Raw genomic sequence first — 17367 nt, forward strand, 5'->3', positions numbered from 1 at the left:
TTGTTCTGTTGGCTGTTCAGAATTGAAGCCTTTTCCCGACGGAAACGGCTTTCCCTTCCAAAAAAAAAAAAACACGCCCGTCCCACCGTAGTCGTCTGGAGATCTGCACAGTACAAATTTCCAATTGTTAAGTAAACATTTTTCGACAATGTAACAATCCTTTAACTGTTAGTGACAGAACCTTTCATCACTAGGTGAACGTCAGTGAAAATTTTTTCGTTCATAATTATTTTCCCTTTTTCTGCCAATACATACAGTGCCGGTCCAGTTATAGAACCGGCCTGTGCGCCGTTCTATAACTGAATGGTTTCTATAACCAAGCACCCGATCTTAGTGCCACCTATCGTCGGTTCTTTCATCCCTCAAACTTTGACGGTCTTAGAATGTAAGGGCACATAGCAGAGTGGTAATGCTGTTCGCTATGGATCTAGAGTCCCGTGTTCGAACCGGTGCTATGACTAACTTAAAAAGATTTTAAATATATGTGTAATATAGTCTAAAGCTATGAATGGTGAGATATTAGTGTATCTTAATTAGTGGGGGACCATCCACAGCGGTTTGATGAACTAGAAGAACTGCTGTCATATCAGAAGGAAAAAGAAAATAGAGTTGGTAGAAGGACTGGAAAGGAACAAGGTGCAAGAAGATAAGAATGAATAATGGAAGCTATGTATTCTATTGTATTTGGTATGAATAACTTTAACCCCTATTATTATTAGTTGGGCCATTGAACCGATGTACAACATTGCCTAAAAAGATAAAACCCATTACAGTAATATTTTTTTTGCATGTTTTAAAAGGCAAAACCCATTCATTCCCGCTATAGAAAATCGATATATTTCATAATACGGCCAACGGTGGCGCTGAAACACGGCAAAGAAAAATCGGTTCGATAACCGAGCCGGTTCTATAGCTAGGCGGTTCTATAACTGGACCGGCACTGTATTCCACATTCTTCGCCAGGACCAATCACAAAAGGGCTGTTGTTGATTTCTTAGTTTGGATCTAAGGGTCCAACTCTGGTGGTAAAACGTTGAAGTTTTGGATAGTTTTTTGTCTTACCGGCCTTACTGCATTTCGTTTCGATGTAACTATATTTCACGTTTTCATACCTATTTCTTTCCCTGAGAGATTTATTTTCCTTAGTAAGCTGAAATTTTTGGATTTATTGGAGAATTTTTTTTCATTGGAGAATTACATTTCATTGAGCTAAAAGATGAACATCAGATCAGTAATCGGGTGCTTTAGAACATTGTTTTCCTTTTCCAATCTTGCACTGGGGCGCGTCAAGTGGCAAATCAGACGAATCCTGATTCGTCTGATTAACAACAATACACTAGAAACGCTATATACAGTACCCACCACAAGTGTTAGAAAATGCGCGGAAACCCGTAAGCCTCCGTGTAAATACCTCGCTGATTTGCGAGGTAAATACTGGGGATAGATTTTTTAATTTTTTTTGACAAATACATTTGTTGAAGATGTATTCTTGAAAAAAAAATGTGAACTGTACAAGCCTCCGCTGAGGCTGTACACCACTTTCCAGAAGTATTAGATTTTTTTTTGTGTGGATCTCTTATGGCGGGATGGATTTTTCCGGCGGCCATATATTTTGTTCCGATTAAGATACGGAGACGGGGATTTTTTTACAAATTGCCCATTGAGCACTTTATTCCACAACCACGATTCGATCGTGATTCATGAACCCCTTCCCTATTTTTTTCGCCCGAAAAACACGCATTCCATTCAAGGACTATTATTGTGTGTACAACGACACAGGGAAAATGTAGTATAACTTTTTCCCACTGTGGGCGCATGGCGCGCAAGGGGTGCGCAACTCTTTCTTTGTTGCGGACACATATCCGCGCGGCTGATTTGGAACCGGCGGGAATCGGGAATTCCAAACAGCTGACTTAAACAACCGTGAACAAGACATTTCCAATTGAATGTGATTACAATAATGAGTCTGATTTAACGTTCAAAAGCAATAACAATGAGTGTGCTTGACGTAAACCTAGTCAGAAAAAATTTAATGGATGTGTTGGGAGAATCATCGAAGAGGTAAGAAAGCCAATGAAATGTTGTAGCTGTTCTGAATCTAAATTTCTTCTCTTACATCCTTGTTTAGCTGTTTTGCACATGTTGAATCATGGTTTTGCATGAAAGTTGGCCAACGTTCAAAAGCAATAACAATGAATATGCTAGACGTAAACCTAGCCACAAAAAATGAAAAGGATGCGTTGGGAGAATCATCGAAGAGGTAAGAAAGCCAATGAGATGTTGTAGCTGTTCTGAATCTATATTTCTTCTCTTACATCCTTGTTTAACTATTTTGCACATTTTGAACCATGGTTTTGCATGAAAGTTGGCTATGTCCAGTTTTGTTATCCTGTCATCCACACTGATAGTCTTTGTTTCTAGGCAAGGAACGAAGAGTTTGACCACCAAGCCAGATTGTTTTTGAAAAGAGACAAGGTGTATCGGCACAATGATTTACTACTGGTTATTGTTACAAAATGCCACAGCTTATGCCAACCTTCACCGTATGTCTATCATGGTGTGAAACACAAACCCACTGTTGTTTCGTGGGTTGACAAAATAAGACCAACAGTAGTACATTAAAGAAAAGTGAAGTCTTGCAAAATCAAACCAATCACTGTAACAAGACAAGCTCAACCAAAGAACAAACCCCTTGGTGTCAATTTTCATGTAATTTTGCAGAGTATTACCTTTTGGTAGGGTTGGCTAACTATGTTTCTTTTCATAACCAGAATAGATGTTAACCAGCAAATCCAGTTTCTCTGTTGTCACCTTTAGATTCCTCGTGCAATCGAAAAGCCTCAAGTGCGTCACTGTAGCCAAGATCTCACCGTATTCGACGCCGGTCTCGTCCACGGTCGAATGCTAGTGGCGGCTTGGGATGTCGGTTTGGATCATGGGTGTGAGGATAAAGCCATTAAACTGATCCTGGTAGCTACTAAACAGTTCCTACGAGAATTGGTTGTTGCCATTGCTACCGACCGGAAAAGATATCGCTTTCGAGAGAATAAAGTCATATATTCGATTGGTTAGCCGACGCTTAATCCTTGACTTCAGTACGAATAACAGGTAAAAATGTATGACATTCTTACATCTAACGATGTCTTATTTCTATGAATTTTTTAAGTTATGGAACTCAGATTTCCCGGTTGGCTGAGCCACCCTATGTGTCTGCCGTACCTCCAGACAATTCAGAATGCAGAACGAGGCTCGACGTTTTGGCGTGAGGGTAAAGCCATCAAACTGATCCTGGTAGCTACAAAAGTCTTCCTACGAGAATTTATTGTTGCCATTGCTACCATCCGAAAAGGATATCCCATTAGAGAGACTAAAGTAATACATACGATTGGTTAGCCGACGTTTAATCCTTGACTTCACAATTGATGGTCGGTACATGATAGTACGAGCAACAGGTAAATATGTATGACATTTTTACACCTGTCGATTTCTTATTTCTATCAATTTTTCAGTTATGAAACTCAGATTTTCCAGTTGGCTGAGCAACCCCATGTGCCTGCCGCACCCCCAGATAATTCAGAATGCAGAACGAGGCTCGGCGTTCTATCTTGCCTGTACCACTGAACACATTATTTAAAAAAAAAATCCGGCTCTGATTGTCCCACGCACTATGATGAATGTCCTTGTTTCTCCTTCACTTATGATATTGTATTGCAATACGACGAACGAGGAAGGTCCATAACAGTTGTTATGTGCAATAGAGGAAAAAAAAATTTTTTTTGCCTAGTATAAAACAAAAACAACTAGTGACAAGTAAATATTTGTTTTAAAATAGTTGTTGTGTTCAATTTCCGGTAAGTAATGGGAGTGGGTTTTGCTGAAAAATTTGAGCTGTCGTTACTTTTTCCTAAGACGCAATGTAGTGGTGTTTTCCAGTGTGTGATTAGGGATTTACCTAGTGCGCCTTTTGCGTTAGCCAAACGTAAGCTCTCGGCTCTTGAGTTCGCCAAAGGTTCTTGCTTATTGTTGCGCCGTTTCAAATACAAATTTGTCGAGTTGCAAACGTTCTAAGTGTTACTGACTGCAGTCACGTAAGTTTGAATGCATTTCGTTTATGTTCGAAATTACATACTGCGGATTATTATTTGCAATACAGTTGTTTGCAACAGCAGAAGGGACACAGCACACAGTACACATTGCGTGTCACCCAAGATTGTTTTTGTAAGGATTTAGATTTCTACGGTTTTCCCTACGTAAGTAATTGTGTAGAAATGATTGGTATTGTTTTGTTTTTACGTTGAACATTCTGTTGTTTCTTTCAGGCTAGTGTGGTAATAGTTGCTGTTGCCAAACTAAATTACGTAGGTTTGAGTTACGAGGAAGGTTCACCAAAAGATTAGCAGACTTTGCAGTCTTATTTGAAGGCAGTAGCTTGCCAACGAGCGGGAATCAACATCCCGGAACCCATTGTTCCAAGAAATTCTATTGATACGACCGCTTGTTCATCAGAGTCGATGAAACGTGACGAAAACACTACTGAGAACGAGGCAAACTTATCGACGTTGGTAATTTTCAAGAATTTCATGACGGAAGAACTTTTTGGATCACAGTTTCCCTGGAGGCATTACGTTGACGAGCCGTTGTGGGCGCGATGTTGGTCTTTTGGGTGTGAAAGATCGAAGTTTTACGATTCAACGTTTGCTTATTGCGGTACATATATCGTTGTTGAGTGCGATATGAATGCCATTTGCTGTAACGTCGCTGGTTCCGATACTTATCTCGTCATGAGTGATGCCAACGAAGCGGTAACTGTAGGAGTAGAGGTGACTCGGGATGCTGGGAATGTTGCAGGTGAGGGGTTGGCAAGATGTGCTGAAATCCCACCCGTGAAAAGTGGTCAAGCAGAAGTGGATTCCGATTTGATATCTTCTTTGAAAGTCGGCGGTATCAAGTAAGTGTTAAGTTGTTAATTTCAGTTGTTAAATGTTGATTGTGATGCTTTTTGTTGTGTTGATTTAGGTGTGTAGTTGGAAGATCCAAGGGCGTTGTACTCGCAAGTCTAAAATCACGCCTTATCAATCTGGCAAAGGGAAACCAGGAACTATGATGACTTTTGATTTTCAGGACGGTAGCGGACAGAAGATTAAATGTGTAGTTTTCAATGATGCAATAGAAATGTTGGATCAGAAAGTTTTCGTTGGTAAAAACTACGGCATTAGTAAAGCGACTGTGCAAAACAGATTTGGTAGACCGGTTCCTGGTTATCATAATTGTGAGCTGCTTTTCTATAAACACAGCCAGGTAAATTTTGTCGTGGTTTGTTTTGTGGTAAGCGTCGTCGGTCTCTTAATGTTTTCCCCTTTTATTTTTAAGTTTGAATTGTTGGAAGACGAAGATGATTTTGTTTTTCCTTGTGAGCGTTATCGTCGTCTTTCTGAACTGGATTCGGGTGATATCGAAATCGACTCATCTATCAGTGCGTGATGGTTTTCCTTGTTCATGATTTAAAAAATTGTTGATTTATTCGGTTGATTGTGTATAGATGTTCTCGGTGTTGTTTCGTCTGTTGGGACCATGCAGAATATGGAGATCAACAATAGCGATGGCACTAAACGAGATGCTGCTTATCTTGAGGTGCAACTCGTGGATTCAAGTTTGAAACAGGGTCAAGTAAGAGTTATTGTGTATACCATGTTTTGTGATTATGGTAATTAATTGGCTTTTTGATCAGGTTCCTGTTACTTTCTGGGGTCGTACTGCTGCTGATGTGCATCGCCATCCTGCTGGGAGCGCAAAGGAATTGAAAGGTGCTGTTGTCGTGAGTCGCGAGGGACGTCTTTGTCTGAAAGCTACTGCGCTGACGGATGTCGAGGTTTGTTTGAATGTTATAGTGATATTTCCTTTTTTGGCTTTTTTTAACCATATACATGTGATGTTGGAACAGTTGGATCCTCAAACTGATGCTGCTGAAAATTTGATTCAATGGTTCAATGGCAGTAAGAAGCGTCGCATGTGTGAGTGATTCATGTTCATTGAATATGTTGTACTGCTGAAATAAGTAGTATGTTACACAGAAACAACGTTCTTACTAGGAAAATGAGTGGTAATTACTGAGAAAAGTGTTGAGAGAAATACACAGATTTCAATGTTGTTGATTTGTGCGTGTGATTTCGTGGTGTAGAGTCCTTGTCGGTAAAAACGACGTGCCGAGAATTGGTCAAGAACCACATTTTGATGGTTATTCAAGTTTCTTAAAACATTTATTTCGCTAGATCAATAAGGCTTTTACTGCACTGAATGGGTGATGCGGTATGAGGGTTCCAAACTGTTTATTAACTTCTCAACAGAATCCGGCTCGACTTCCCATTGATTGAAAATTTAGTAAAACACCTTCTGCTTACAGTTTCTGTTTTCCACAATCCGCTTGTTACGAAATGGAAGAAATGTGAACAATAGTAGTGCAAGATGTATTGCAAATTAATCTGCTAAATTCTTAAAATATTGGATGTTGGCTGGATCATGTGAACCCTGGACAGCAAAACCGAATCTTCATTTGAGACAATGAAACCAGGTTATGGTCTGGTTATCTTAAAGAAGCCGTCAAAGCGCTTTTGATGATATAGAAGTGGTTCATGGTCGTTATTGTACTTTGTCCATCCATATGAACCCTTTATTCTTCACTTGCGGCAACGGAAACAAATCCAAAATGGATAAGTCTAGCCCTGCTGTATATGAAATGGGCAGCAACCACAGAATATCAAAGATGAATTGTTGGTTCGTAAACGTTTTGTCAAAGACAGTTTTTTCTTAGAAGCAACGCAATCGACCGCAATGCGAACATATCGTTAGAATAAGGTCCTGGGCACCTTTACGCTACGATTTTTGAAACTCGGTCATATTCCCACAAATCGACGAGCGAATGATTATAAAGGTTCGCTCCAACTGGGCATCCTTCCAATCGTTTGTTTGTGCTTGCTCCGTCAAAGTTTACACTCCACCATCCTCATATCTTTCATTAAGCAGTGAAATACAACTTGGTGCTATTTCAAACAAAGGAACCACGTTCTTCACACAACGACAACGGTAACGTAACCTAACTAGTACGAAACATCAACTTGTCGACCAGGGGGATCTGGCTTGCAGTGTTTCCACTTTACGCTTTAAGGCAAGTAACAGGTCGGGACATTTTTGCAACCCCCAGGGTGGTGTGTTTTTTTTAAACGACAGTTGGAAATGTTGGACTTAGGCTGTGTAATACTCCTTACCCAAATAAATTATAAAGCTGCCTGTGCACAATTATTTTGATACCGATGGCATATGTGTAGAGCCTCTGATTGCGACGCCGTAGATCAGTGTTCGAATCCTAACAAGGATTTGCAAAATATATGGTATCATTATAATATTCTTTATTCGAATTTGCTGGGAATATTAATTTCTCTAGAACGAAGGAGATTATTATTTTTAAAATTATTTAATAAACAAAAAAAGCATATATTGCTCGATGACAATTTATTTTATATGTGAACGAGAATTTCTCGTAAGTTAACAATATTAACTCATCACCTCATCTGGAATCGAACACCGATCTCCAGCACCACACTCAGAAACGCTACACCTACGCCATTGACAGCGACGTAAACATTTACAGGCAGCTGGAATAAGCTTAATTGTTTCGGTAAGCAACATTACCATGCCCAAGCCCTAAATTTCCAACTGTCGTTTTAAAAAACACACCACCCTGGGGGTTGCAAAAATGTCCCCACCTGTAACTTGCCTTAAAGCGTAATACCTTAAGGCATTAAAAAAATGTCTAGACTTACCCAACCCTACCCTGTCGTGTCCATCACCCCGTCTACCCTCCCCCTTAAAGAAAAACAAACAAAAAACCCATTACCCCGCCAATAGGTGGCTTTAAAAAATTAAATCGGTGTTCGGATTTTTGAGCAGGATACTGTACTTTCATGCTATTTCTCCAATGCCACTATGCTTATCTCAAACTCGTATCTACGTACCAGCACATTTACAACCACAAACGCATCCTACACGACAGCCGTCGAACTTGAGAACACGCTCATCCGCACTACCGCATGGTATACCGCTGCAAAATTCAGGACGGTCCTGTTCCCGGCCGAACCAACCATCTGCATCCTGCGAATCTGGCGAACATCCACTCATCCCCCCGGATTCCAAGGCCCTAGCGGAGGCATGGCTACGTTCTCCAATGTTCAAACCACAAACTACACAGCGTCCAGATGCTCGCCGCGTTAGGCCAGCTCCGCCTGTGACATCCAGTACCGCGCCTCATTACAAAATAACACGATCGAATTCCGTGAATTTCCCTCCAAATTCCTTTATTGGCAATGACTCCATCTTTATCGAAAACTGTGTCGATGTGACAGGAGGCCCGGCTGGACCATGACACATGGTATGTCGATTCCGTCTTCAGGACGGCCCTATTCCCGGCCAATCCAACCATCTGCATCTAAGGAACTTGCCCGACATCCGTTTACCCCCGAGGATGCCAATGCCCAGGCGAATGCATGGCTACGTTCCCCTGTATTCCAAACTCCAACAGCCCAGCTCCCTACTGCCCACGCTGGACCAACACTAACTGCGCAATCCAAAACGGAGCTTGTATTGCAAGGTAACGCAAACAGTTTTCAAATGACATTTTTACATTCCAAATGGTGATATTCCTGTTTCTAGGAGGTGAACCACAGCCTTTTCCGTTCGTTTCTGTACAGGACGCTGTACCTTCAGATATCGCTGGAACATCTACATCCTATGGTACTTATATTTCTTATCGTATCTTACCATTCCCTTGATGAAATTTCATATCCACAGTGCATTCTGCATCCGCGAACACTGCAGGGGAAAAACGTGCCAGTCCTCGGGTACCCTTCCGCAGTTCCCCAGGTATCAAATATTACAGCCTCTCTAACGTTAATTCACGCATGTTTCCACGTCATATCTCACATACACATATTTGCATTTTTATGTAATTATATGCATACATATTTGAAAACGACACGTTAATTAAGAAATCCAACTCGTTTCCAAATTTACAGTAAGTACATCTGGACCACCGACACGACGACAGCCAGCTCAATCTTCCGGTGAATCAATTACCTCACGTGCACAAAGTAATGCTTCCAAAATAGCCTTGCATTTAACTTTATTCAGTATTATTACAAGTGGGTAAATCGCTCGATTGCTTTCACATTTACAGATGGCATGTTTGAACCACCGAAACGTCCACAGCCAGCTCAAACGTCCGGAGGATTACTTACCTCACCTACACCGGGTAAGGCTTCGAAAACAACTTTGTGTTTAACTGTATTAATACCTAAGCAATTTCATTCATAAAGACAAATCATGGGATTCGATTTAATAATAAAATGTATTCTTCCTGATTTGCAGGCGGATGCGTGCAGCCATTAACACCGAGAGGCCCGTCACTTGCCGATATTCACGAGCCCACTATCCAGCAGCTTAAGAAGTTCGAACGCGATCCTGTCACCGCCCTCGTCTCCTTGGCCATCAATTCTGGTCACAACCACTTTCGGGCTGCTTCTCGCCTCTACAGCAATAGCAACACGCTTGACTTAGAGAACCCCGACACCCTACAGATCCTCCAAACGATTGCAGAAGAGATGGAAGCTGGATTTACAGATGATGGCCGAAATCCGCGCGCTCGGATCGTGGAAACATTCCAACACGCCGTTGATCTGAAAGGTCAACTATTCGGCTGCGCCAGTTGTGGTATCAGAACCTTCCATATGGGTACGGAGGAGTCGGTCCTCTACCACGACGTGAACATTCTGCAATTACCCAAACTCCAGCTTAGCCCTGACGAGATCGGACGACTCACTTCCGTCCTTGTCGATTTCCGGCCCGCCATCAGCCACTTCCGCTCTACGACCGGTGCGTATTTCCATCTACACCCTGAATTCGTGACCGCTGCTAGGGATGAGACGTGCAACGTAACGAGTGAGATGGCCAAACTCTGCGCCAGCTGCTGGTACCACTTGGGCAAACGGCAGCCAACCATCCCACCGCTCTCTATTGCAGCCGGCATTGACTTCGGGGTGCCCAGCCGGATCGGACTGCCTCCACTTCGTCTAGCCGAGCAGTACGTCATCGCTCGAGCCCGGCTTTATGCTTCAGTCATCAAGCTGACCGGAGCCACCAGCGCGCAAAGGCATTCCGCCAAGCAGGGCCACGTCATTGCCTTCCCACAGCCAGAATCCGCGGAACTCGTCGCGGAACAGGCTCGAGCTACAGGTGTTACAGGGGAAGGGACCTACCCCCGTGCCGATGGCTTGCCCGCTTTCATCAGCATCGCCTTCATCGGTGCCAAGGCACAGTGGGATGCTCTGGTGCCCGACAGGTTCCGGCACATCCACGAGATGCACGTACGCACGGACGTCGTCTTCTCATGGCTCCGGGCGCTGAAACACTTGAACCACTTCTACACCAACATCACCATCGACGACACGCCCGAGATGGAAGTGATCCTGGAACACATAGCGGACGACCTGATCCAGCACGCCCGAATCGTTTCTGATGACGTCGGAATCGCCGTAGAACGGTTGGCCACCGCCGAACGAGAGCAGCCAATCGCTCCCATGCACGGACAAGGGCCAGAAGAGGACATAGAGCTACCACAGAGCGCTCAGCTGCCGGCCGTCTTCCTCGGCAAATCGGCCCATCCCACGAGCGACCGAGGTGGTCCCGCCGTGCAGGTGCTCCAGAGCCTCCGCGACACCCTTACCAGCGGTCCGGCAACAGACGAAAGGAGAGACAGCAACGGCGGTGGCTATGGAGGTAACCTAATTATCTGCTTATTGTTTTCCATACTGCACTTCTCTTTTGCTTTCCTTTCAGCAGAATCTAATTTTTGCTTGACTTTTCAAACAGAAATAAGATCAGTTGCTGACCCAGAAACGCAACCCGACGTAGCAGAAGCGGAGGCAAGTGCAGAGAGACACGAGCACGCTCGAATAGACATTCCAGATGTCCGACGTCACCGGCCCATGTCTGAGTTTGAAGGCAACGACCGGCTCCTATACTCAGCCTTCCCCTTTCTGTTCCTCCTGGGTTCCGGACTGAGGAAGCCTGGTTCCGTACCACACCGCGACTGCCGACCCATGCTCTTGCAGTTTACCTGCATTTTCGCAACCTGCCACCAGTTCCTTTTCTGCCTCTTCGACCAGCTGCAGCGGCACGCTGCAACACGAGCGGTAACCACCCGATTCAAGAACAACCCGGAATCACTGGAGAAGCTCCAAGCTTGTGTGGCCGACCCCGCTTTCCTGCAAGACCTAGCCAGGGCGGCCCGAAACCCACAATCAAAGTCGGCCAGAGCCCTGGTCGCCCGGGTAACGACACACATCAACACCACCAGCAGCACCGTCCCGTACAGCACGGCCCAGAGAAAAGCTTCGATGCAGCATCTCTACGCACTGGCTCAGCACTTCGGGATGCCAAGCATCTTTTTAACGTACGCTCCCGACTTTGCCAGTGGCGTCCTCAACCTCCGCCTGTCTCTTCCTTCAATCAACAACGTCGAGCTACCGGCTTCGGACGACGGCATCTTGGAGGCCCTCCGGCAGCAGCTGTACATCCATCAGAACATCCGTCTCTCCCAGGGTAAGTTCCAACGCTCTCTCTTTCTACCCTATCTTAAATATAAATTACTTTACATATCAATTCTTCCCCTTTTCCTCCCCTCATTATACAGCCTGCCTCAATGAGAGGCTCGCCTCCAACCCCGTGGCCATGGGCGAGTTCTTCCGCCTTCTTACCAACAGCATCTTCACCATCTTGGTTGGGCTGAAGCCGGAGGGGCTGGCCAGGTACACTCCAGAACTGCCATCCAGGAAGCCGGGCCTTTTTGGAGTGCCCCTTGCCTCGTTCGGCGTCGTGGAGGAGCAGGCAAGAGGTACGCCTCACTGCCACGCCATCGTATGGGGCGGTTTACCGCCCTGCCTCTTGCAGTCCGCGGCAGGCGCACCACGACTCCTTAACGTCATAGCCGGCCTCCTGGACAGGATAGTGACGGCCGAGCTGGAACCAGAGACGATCACCTAGCACCTGCTCAGCCAGTTCAACGGGAACCGACTCGGACGCGTCACGACATTCATCGCCCATTGCCCCGTCAACGAGCCCCGGGAGTTCACCGAAGACGTTAAACGCGCGGCCTCCTTCGCCAACCTCCACTCACACACCGCAACCTGCCATAAAGGAACCCAAAGGAAGATCTCCTGCCGACTCGGACGGCCCGGCCCGGACGCGGAGAAGACCCACGTCGTCCAGCTGCTCCCATACAGGGATCCTCAGACCAGCAAGGTCCTCTACGAGATCTTGTTCGAACCGAAGCCTCCGTGCATCGACTCCCTGCCCTGCCGGAACTTTTCGCGCACACCCGTAGCCCAGAGAGATACCAACCTCCACTTCTGGGAGCGGCGCATCCGGCCCGTGGACGACGAGAGTCTTAAACAGGTAAGCCGACGTCTCCCATTTCTCAGCTCTGCATCGTTTTCCATGTCTATTAAATAAGAATTGACACTTCCCACACATGGCACTTAATCATGCTGCTCTCTTCTACCTTGCTCGCCTTACTCCCCCCAGATGCTGAACCCTGACTTGCTGGAGCAGGTTAGCTTACTCACGGACGAGCAGCACGACAGATTCCTGAAGGCTTTTGCAACCCGCAAAGGCATGGTGGTCGAGTTAAACCCCGTCATGACGGCGCTGCTGGGCTGCAATTCCAACGTAAGTATCTTGGGGAGCGATGCACAGGCGAAAGCCATCATGTGCTGCCTCCTCAAATACATCACCAAGCCGCCCTGCGAACTCAGCCACACCCTTGCCCTCATCCACAACGCCCGGAGGACCGTCCAGAACTTCCCTTCAACGGCCGAGGATACAGGGACGGAACGCAGGACGGCCATGCATTTCTTGACCCGTGTCGTCAACCAGCTAACCAGCGCAGTGGAGGTTTCTGCCCCGGTCGCCTCCCTCGCTCTTCTCGGCATGCCCTCAGAAATCTGCAGTCACGGGTTCCAACTTCTCTTCGTCCACGCCGCCCTCGCCTACGTCCTGAAGAAGGGCCGACACCAGGAGACGCTAGATGCCTTCGATGACCTCCAAGGGTAAGTGAAGTTTTATTTAACCCCCCTCTCACTTGCACCTCTGCCTTGCCGGTAAAAAAAGGCCGTAGTAGCTAGTGCCCGCTTTTACATTCAAATAACATGTCTCCACCCTATCTCTCTCTCTCTCTAACCTTCTTTTAGTGGCGGACTCTCTTCCGACGACGAGCCCCTCACACCGCCGGCTACGAGCTGCTTGGAACAGGACGAAGATCCGGAGGAGATCCTCGAGGACGACCAAGGCTCGGAGCCACCGTATGTCGTGGAAACAAGCCGGAATGCCGAGCCGGCGGAGGATGACAACGCCCACGTTACGGCAACCGTCTAGTCCAGCGGCAAGGAGAAGAAGGCCGTCACGCAGGCAGAGCATTACGCTTACCGCGAAGAAACGCTCCTACACTACTCGCTTTACGAGTACGCCGCCACGATATTCATCGTGGGAAAACACCTGGGAAAAAGTAAGCAACGTCCTCCGCCAGGAAGCGGCGGCCGCACCTTGGCGTCCTCCGCGGTTCATGACGACAGTGACCTGGACGAAGAGGACGCACCCGCTGCCACCGGACTCGGATCAATGCAAGGGAGGACGCCCAACGCAACCTTCCCTTTCCATCCCGCGCACCCACTCTACGACAGCCACCACCAGCAGATCCGGTCAAAATTCAGAGTACCGGTTCTCATCCACGGACCGCCCAAACCGTCTCCGCCCAAACCGACCCACGCCACCGACGAATGGAGGACAGCCGCTCGCGCCTTCGCCCAGTACATGCTGCTGGTCTACCGGCCCTGGCTGGATGAGGGTGGGACGCTGCCGGGGCCGCTGACATGGAAGACGCTTTGCGATTTCATGCGCGATCTCCAGTTCGGCCGGCTCCAGGAAAACGGCAGCCGGTCAGGCCCTACTCCGCTGGACAATGGGCGCAGACGCTGGATCAAAAATTCGGCCCAAGGTAAGCTAAAGTTTGACATTCCATGCCCTTCCTTCATCTTTTCAAGTAAGCCCTCCCTGACGCGACCGTCTTGCTGTACCAACAAACCCCCGCGCCCGGCTTTAGCGACACCGTTCAATGACTTACCGTCATCTTTCTCTCCATACTTTTCTTCTCAGGTTTGCGCATCTCCGCGGAGCAAAGGATCGCCAACCAGCTTCACCGGAATAGGAAGGCCACTAAGTGGGCTAATCCGGACGACCACTCCGGGAACATGATGCCTGCCCGGAACCCCACTCAGCAGCCTGAAGAGGACAACAGGATCGAAAACGAGGCCCAACACCTCATCGACATGGCACGGGTGGAAGCCGCCCTAGACGACCCGGAAAACCTGGCCAACTTCAAACAGCGTCAGTACAACGAAGATACGGAAAATTCGCTGCGCCAGGTTATGGCGGGTCTGGCTCGTCGCCAGGGGCCCCAACGAGCAAGTCCTCTAAGGCTGCATCCATGATCAACGCGGGACGACCGGAGACCGCTCCGACCACCAGGAGCGTTCTCAAGGCGCTTCAGGCCGACGTGACGGACTCCGGCTCATCCAGAGAGGACGACGACATCGTCCTCCTCGGACCGGAGCGGCAAGAGCAGCCCGCAGGCGACCCTATCCAACATAACGCGCCACTCAACAGCCAGCAGGCGGCTGTCATGAGTATGTGCACCCTCTACTTTCAGGAGAAAGTGCAGCCGTCCACGGCGGCCCTGGAACAGGTAAGTCCTTCCTCACGAAGCGGATCCAAGAGCGCGCCGAAGAGATGGGGCTGCAAATCGCCTGCATGGCGCTCACCGGCATCGCGGCCGGCATCATACCTCAAGGCACCACTTGCCACCACCGGTTAGCCATCCGGTGCGGCACCACCCACCGCCGGCCAACTCCCCTCCAACGGGAAAAGCTACTTCAGCTTCAGTGCAAGCTTCAGAAGGAGTCCCTCGCCATGGTCATCATCGACGAGGTCTCCTTCGTCACCCCGGAGATGCTGGACATCATCGCTGGGAGGCTCGCCGAAATCATGGGCGTAGATTCCATCGACCCAGCACCTGGCGACGTGTCTGCTCCTACTGCTGAACCGCTGGCTATTGTCCTGATGGGAGACTTCTTCCAACTACCGCCCGTGCCCCCCGACACCCTCTTCACGGCCCTCATTAACCAGTTCGTTCGGGAGAAGGACATCAACAAGGCCACCTCCCATTTCAGAGGCGACTCCCAGACGAGACAGCGTGGAGCTCACTTCTTCAGCACCTTCCGCAAAATCGAGCTCACCCAAGTAAGCAAAGCCACTTTTCTCTTTTTTGCTTCCGTACAATTTCACGAACTTAAGCAACACATAAAAACACTTGACCAATGCAGCAAATGAGAGCAGCGGAGGACGCACGGCACATCGCCATGCTGGAACAGATGAGGACACCCGCTCTAGGGATCCCACGCATCCAGCTGAGCGACATCGCCCACCTGAAAACCCTTTCCTGCGCGGATGTCCTCGCGGATCCGGAATGGTCCGCCGCACCCATCGTCGTCACCAGCAACAGCGAGCGGCAGCACATCAACCGGCTCCAATCCGCAAAATGGGCGGCATGGAAAGGGGTGCCACGCATCATTTGGCGTCTCGAGATCGGCGGAGAACTTGCCGCTCACCTACCTCCACGAGTCAGGGAACGCATCTACGTCGAGTTTCCGCAATTCACCGGCAGCTTCGATCACGGCGCTCCAGGGTACCTGACAAGCAACATCAATCCAGGTAAAAAACTCCAAACGATTTTTTTCTTATTTTCGTACGCTATTAGCTGCATGCTGAATGATCTCCTTCCATTCCTTACCGCCCCATCAACGCGCCCGTTACCAAATGAAATGGAATCCAGCTAATATTCCCTAAACATTATTTTTGTACCGCGCAGCGAGGGGCCTTTCCAACGGGACTGCCGTCCTCTTTGAAAGCATCGAGCTGGATCCTCGCGAAGACGCCGACCGGGTCTGCAACGATATTGCTACGGCAGCAGAGGACACCAACATCGCCCTAACCTACCCGCCACTCCACATCAACGTCGCCGTGCCCGCTGCGAACGCCGCCGAATTCGTCGAGAAGACACTGGAGCCCGGACGCGTCGTCATCCCCGTACCTAGGGTCAGCAAGTGGGAGCCGGTGAACATCAAGCTGCCGGGCCGCCGTCAAGCTGACACCTTCCACTACCGGCCGCAAGGCGTGGAGCAGAGCTTCGCCGTCACAGTGCACAAGATCCAAGGACAGACCTGCAACAAGGTCATCCTACAGCTCAACAAGCGCTCCTTCATGCCCCACCTGACGTTTAGCATGCTCTACGTCGCGCTGTCCAGAGTGAGGACAAGCGAAAGCATCCGCCTCATGCCACCCCACCCAACTGGACCCGGCCTAGGCTACCTCCAGACCCTTAAACCCACCGAGGACTTGCTCACCTGGCTCGAAGGATTCGACCCTGACGACGGCACCGACAGCGCGTGGAACATCGCTCGCGCAAAAGAAGCACACGCCCGGAAGCAGCTCTCTCCAGCAACCAGAGACCCCAAATGTAAGTGCATCTTTTTACTTCATGTTATTATCTTAATCTACGATGCATTCTTCCAACATTACGGCAGCTAAAATCGCAGATGCAACCACCACCGAGTCGGCTACCGCGAATCCGGCTTCCACACCCCGAAGAACGCCAAACAAGTGAAAACGAACGTCAGGTAACGTACTCAAATGCAGCCCGTAGAGTACCGCATGAATCCCGCTTCAAAGCTGTTCATTTGTCTGCTCAACGTATGTTTATTTAAAAGAACGCCATTCTTTGTACAATAGATGAAGCCACTGCTAGACCTACCAGCACTCCTTAGTGCGCCATCACCGATTGCAAACGATCCTCGGATTAATAGAAACTGCGCTAATCAACCAGCACGGTGCAAAAGATAAGTTCACCCTTCATCCTGTCACTTTACAACTATCATAATCCCATACCTTCACATTCAAAATTTCAGCATACAATCTCCATTTCCCATATACTTGGCATAACCATTCATTTTCCATCTTCGTATTTGTACCTATCGCCCGTTGCTTTACCCCCTAGCAATTAACAAAGTGTAACGCTAACTTACTACTTTCCAGACAACTCGCCTATTCTCTCAGTTTCTCCCACTTTCCTACCTAAATACGCATACATTTCTTCTTCCCTCATTTCTATACTGTCTTCCGTTTTTAATTCACCATCTTTCGTATACCCCA

At 47.9% G+C, this 17367-nt stretch overlaps 1 protein-coding gene and 1 pseudogene across 1 annotated transcript; both read left to right on the top strand.

Annotated features, from left to right (window-relative positions):
* Window positions 1–1993: 1993 nt before the first annotated feature.
* LOC123475664 lies at window positions 1994–4047 on the top strand (annotated as a pseudogene).
* Window positions 4048–4733: 686 nt separating this feature from the next.
* Window positions 4734–6019, top strand: LOC116936237 (replication protein A 70 kDa DNA-binding subunit C-like). Its single transcript, XM_045178664.1, has 6 exons — window positions 4734–4948; window positions 5025–5298; window positions 5371–5473; window positions 5540–5667; window positions 5729–5869; window positions 5942–6019. The coding sequence occupies exons 1-6, from the start codon at window positions 4734–4736 to the stop codon at window positions 6017–6019; spliced, it is 939 nt and encodes a 312-aa protein (XP_045034599.1).
* The last annotated feature ends 11348 nt before the right edge of the window (window positions 6020–17367 follow it).

The sequence above is a fragment of the Daphnia magna genome, linkage group LG9 (genome assembly GCF_020631705.1).
Source record: "Daphnia magna isolate NIES linkage group LG9, ASM2063170v1.1, whole genome shotgun sequence".
NCBI classification, from domain to species: Eukaryota; Metazoa; Arthropoda; class Branchiopoda; order Diplostraca; family Daphniidae; genus Daphnia; species Daphnia magna.

What these genes read in the sequence shown, in the direction of transcription:
- LOC116936237 (XM_045178664.1), top strand. Translation starts at nt 4,734, where the DNA reads ATGAATGCCATTTGCTGTAACGTCGCTGGTTCCGATACTTATCTCGTC. An exon ending in TTTTCTATAAACACAGCCAG is followed by an intron (nt 5,299 to 5,370) that starts GTAAATTTTGTC and finishes TTTATTTTTAAG; the next exon opens with TTTGAATTGTTGGAAGACGA. An exon ending in CAAGTTTGAAACAGGGTCAA is followed by an intron (nt 5,668 to 5,728) that starts GTAAGAGTTATT and finishes CTTTTTGATCAG; the next exon opens with GTTCCTGTTACTTTCTGGGG.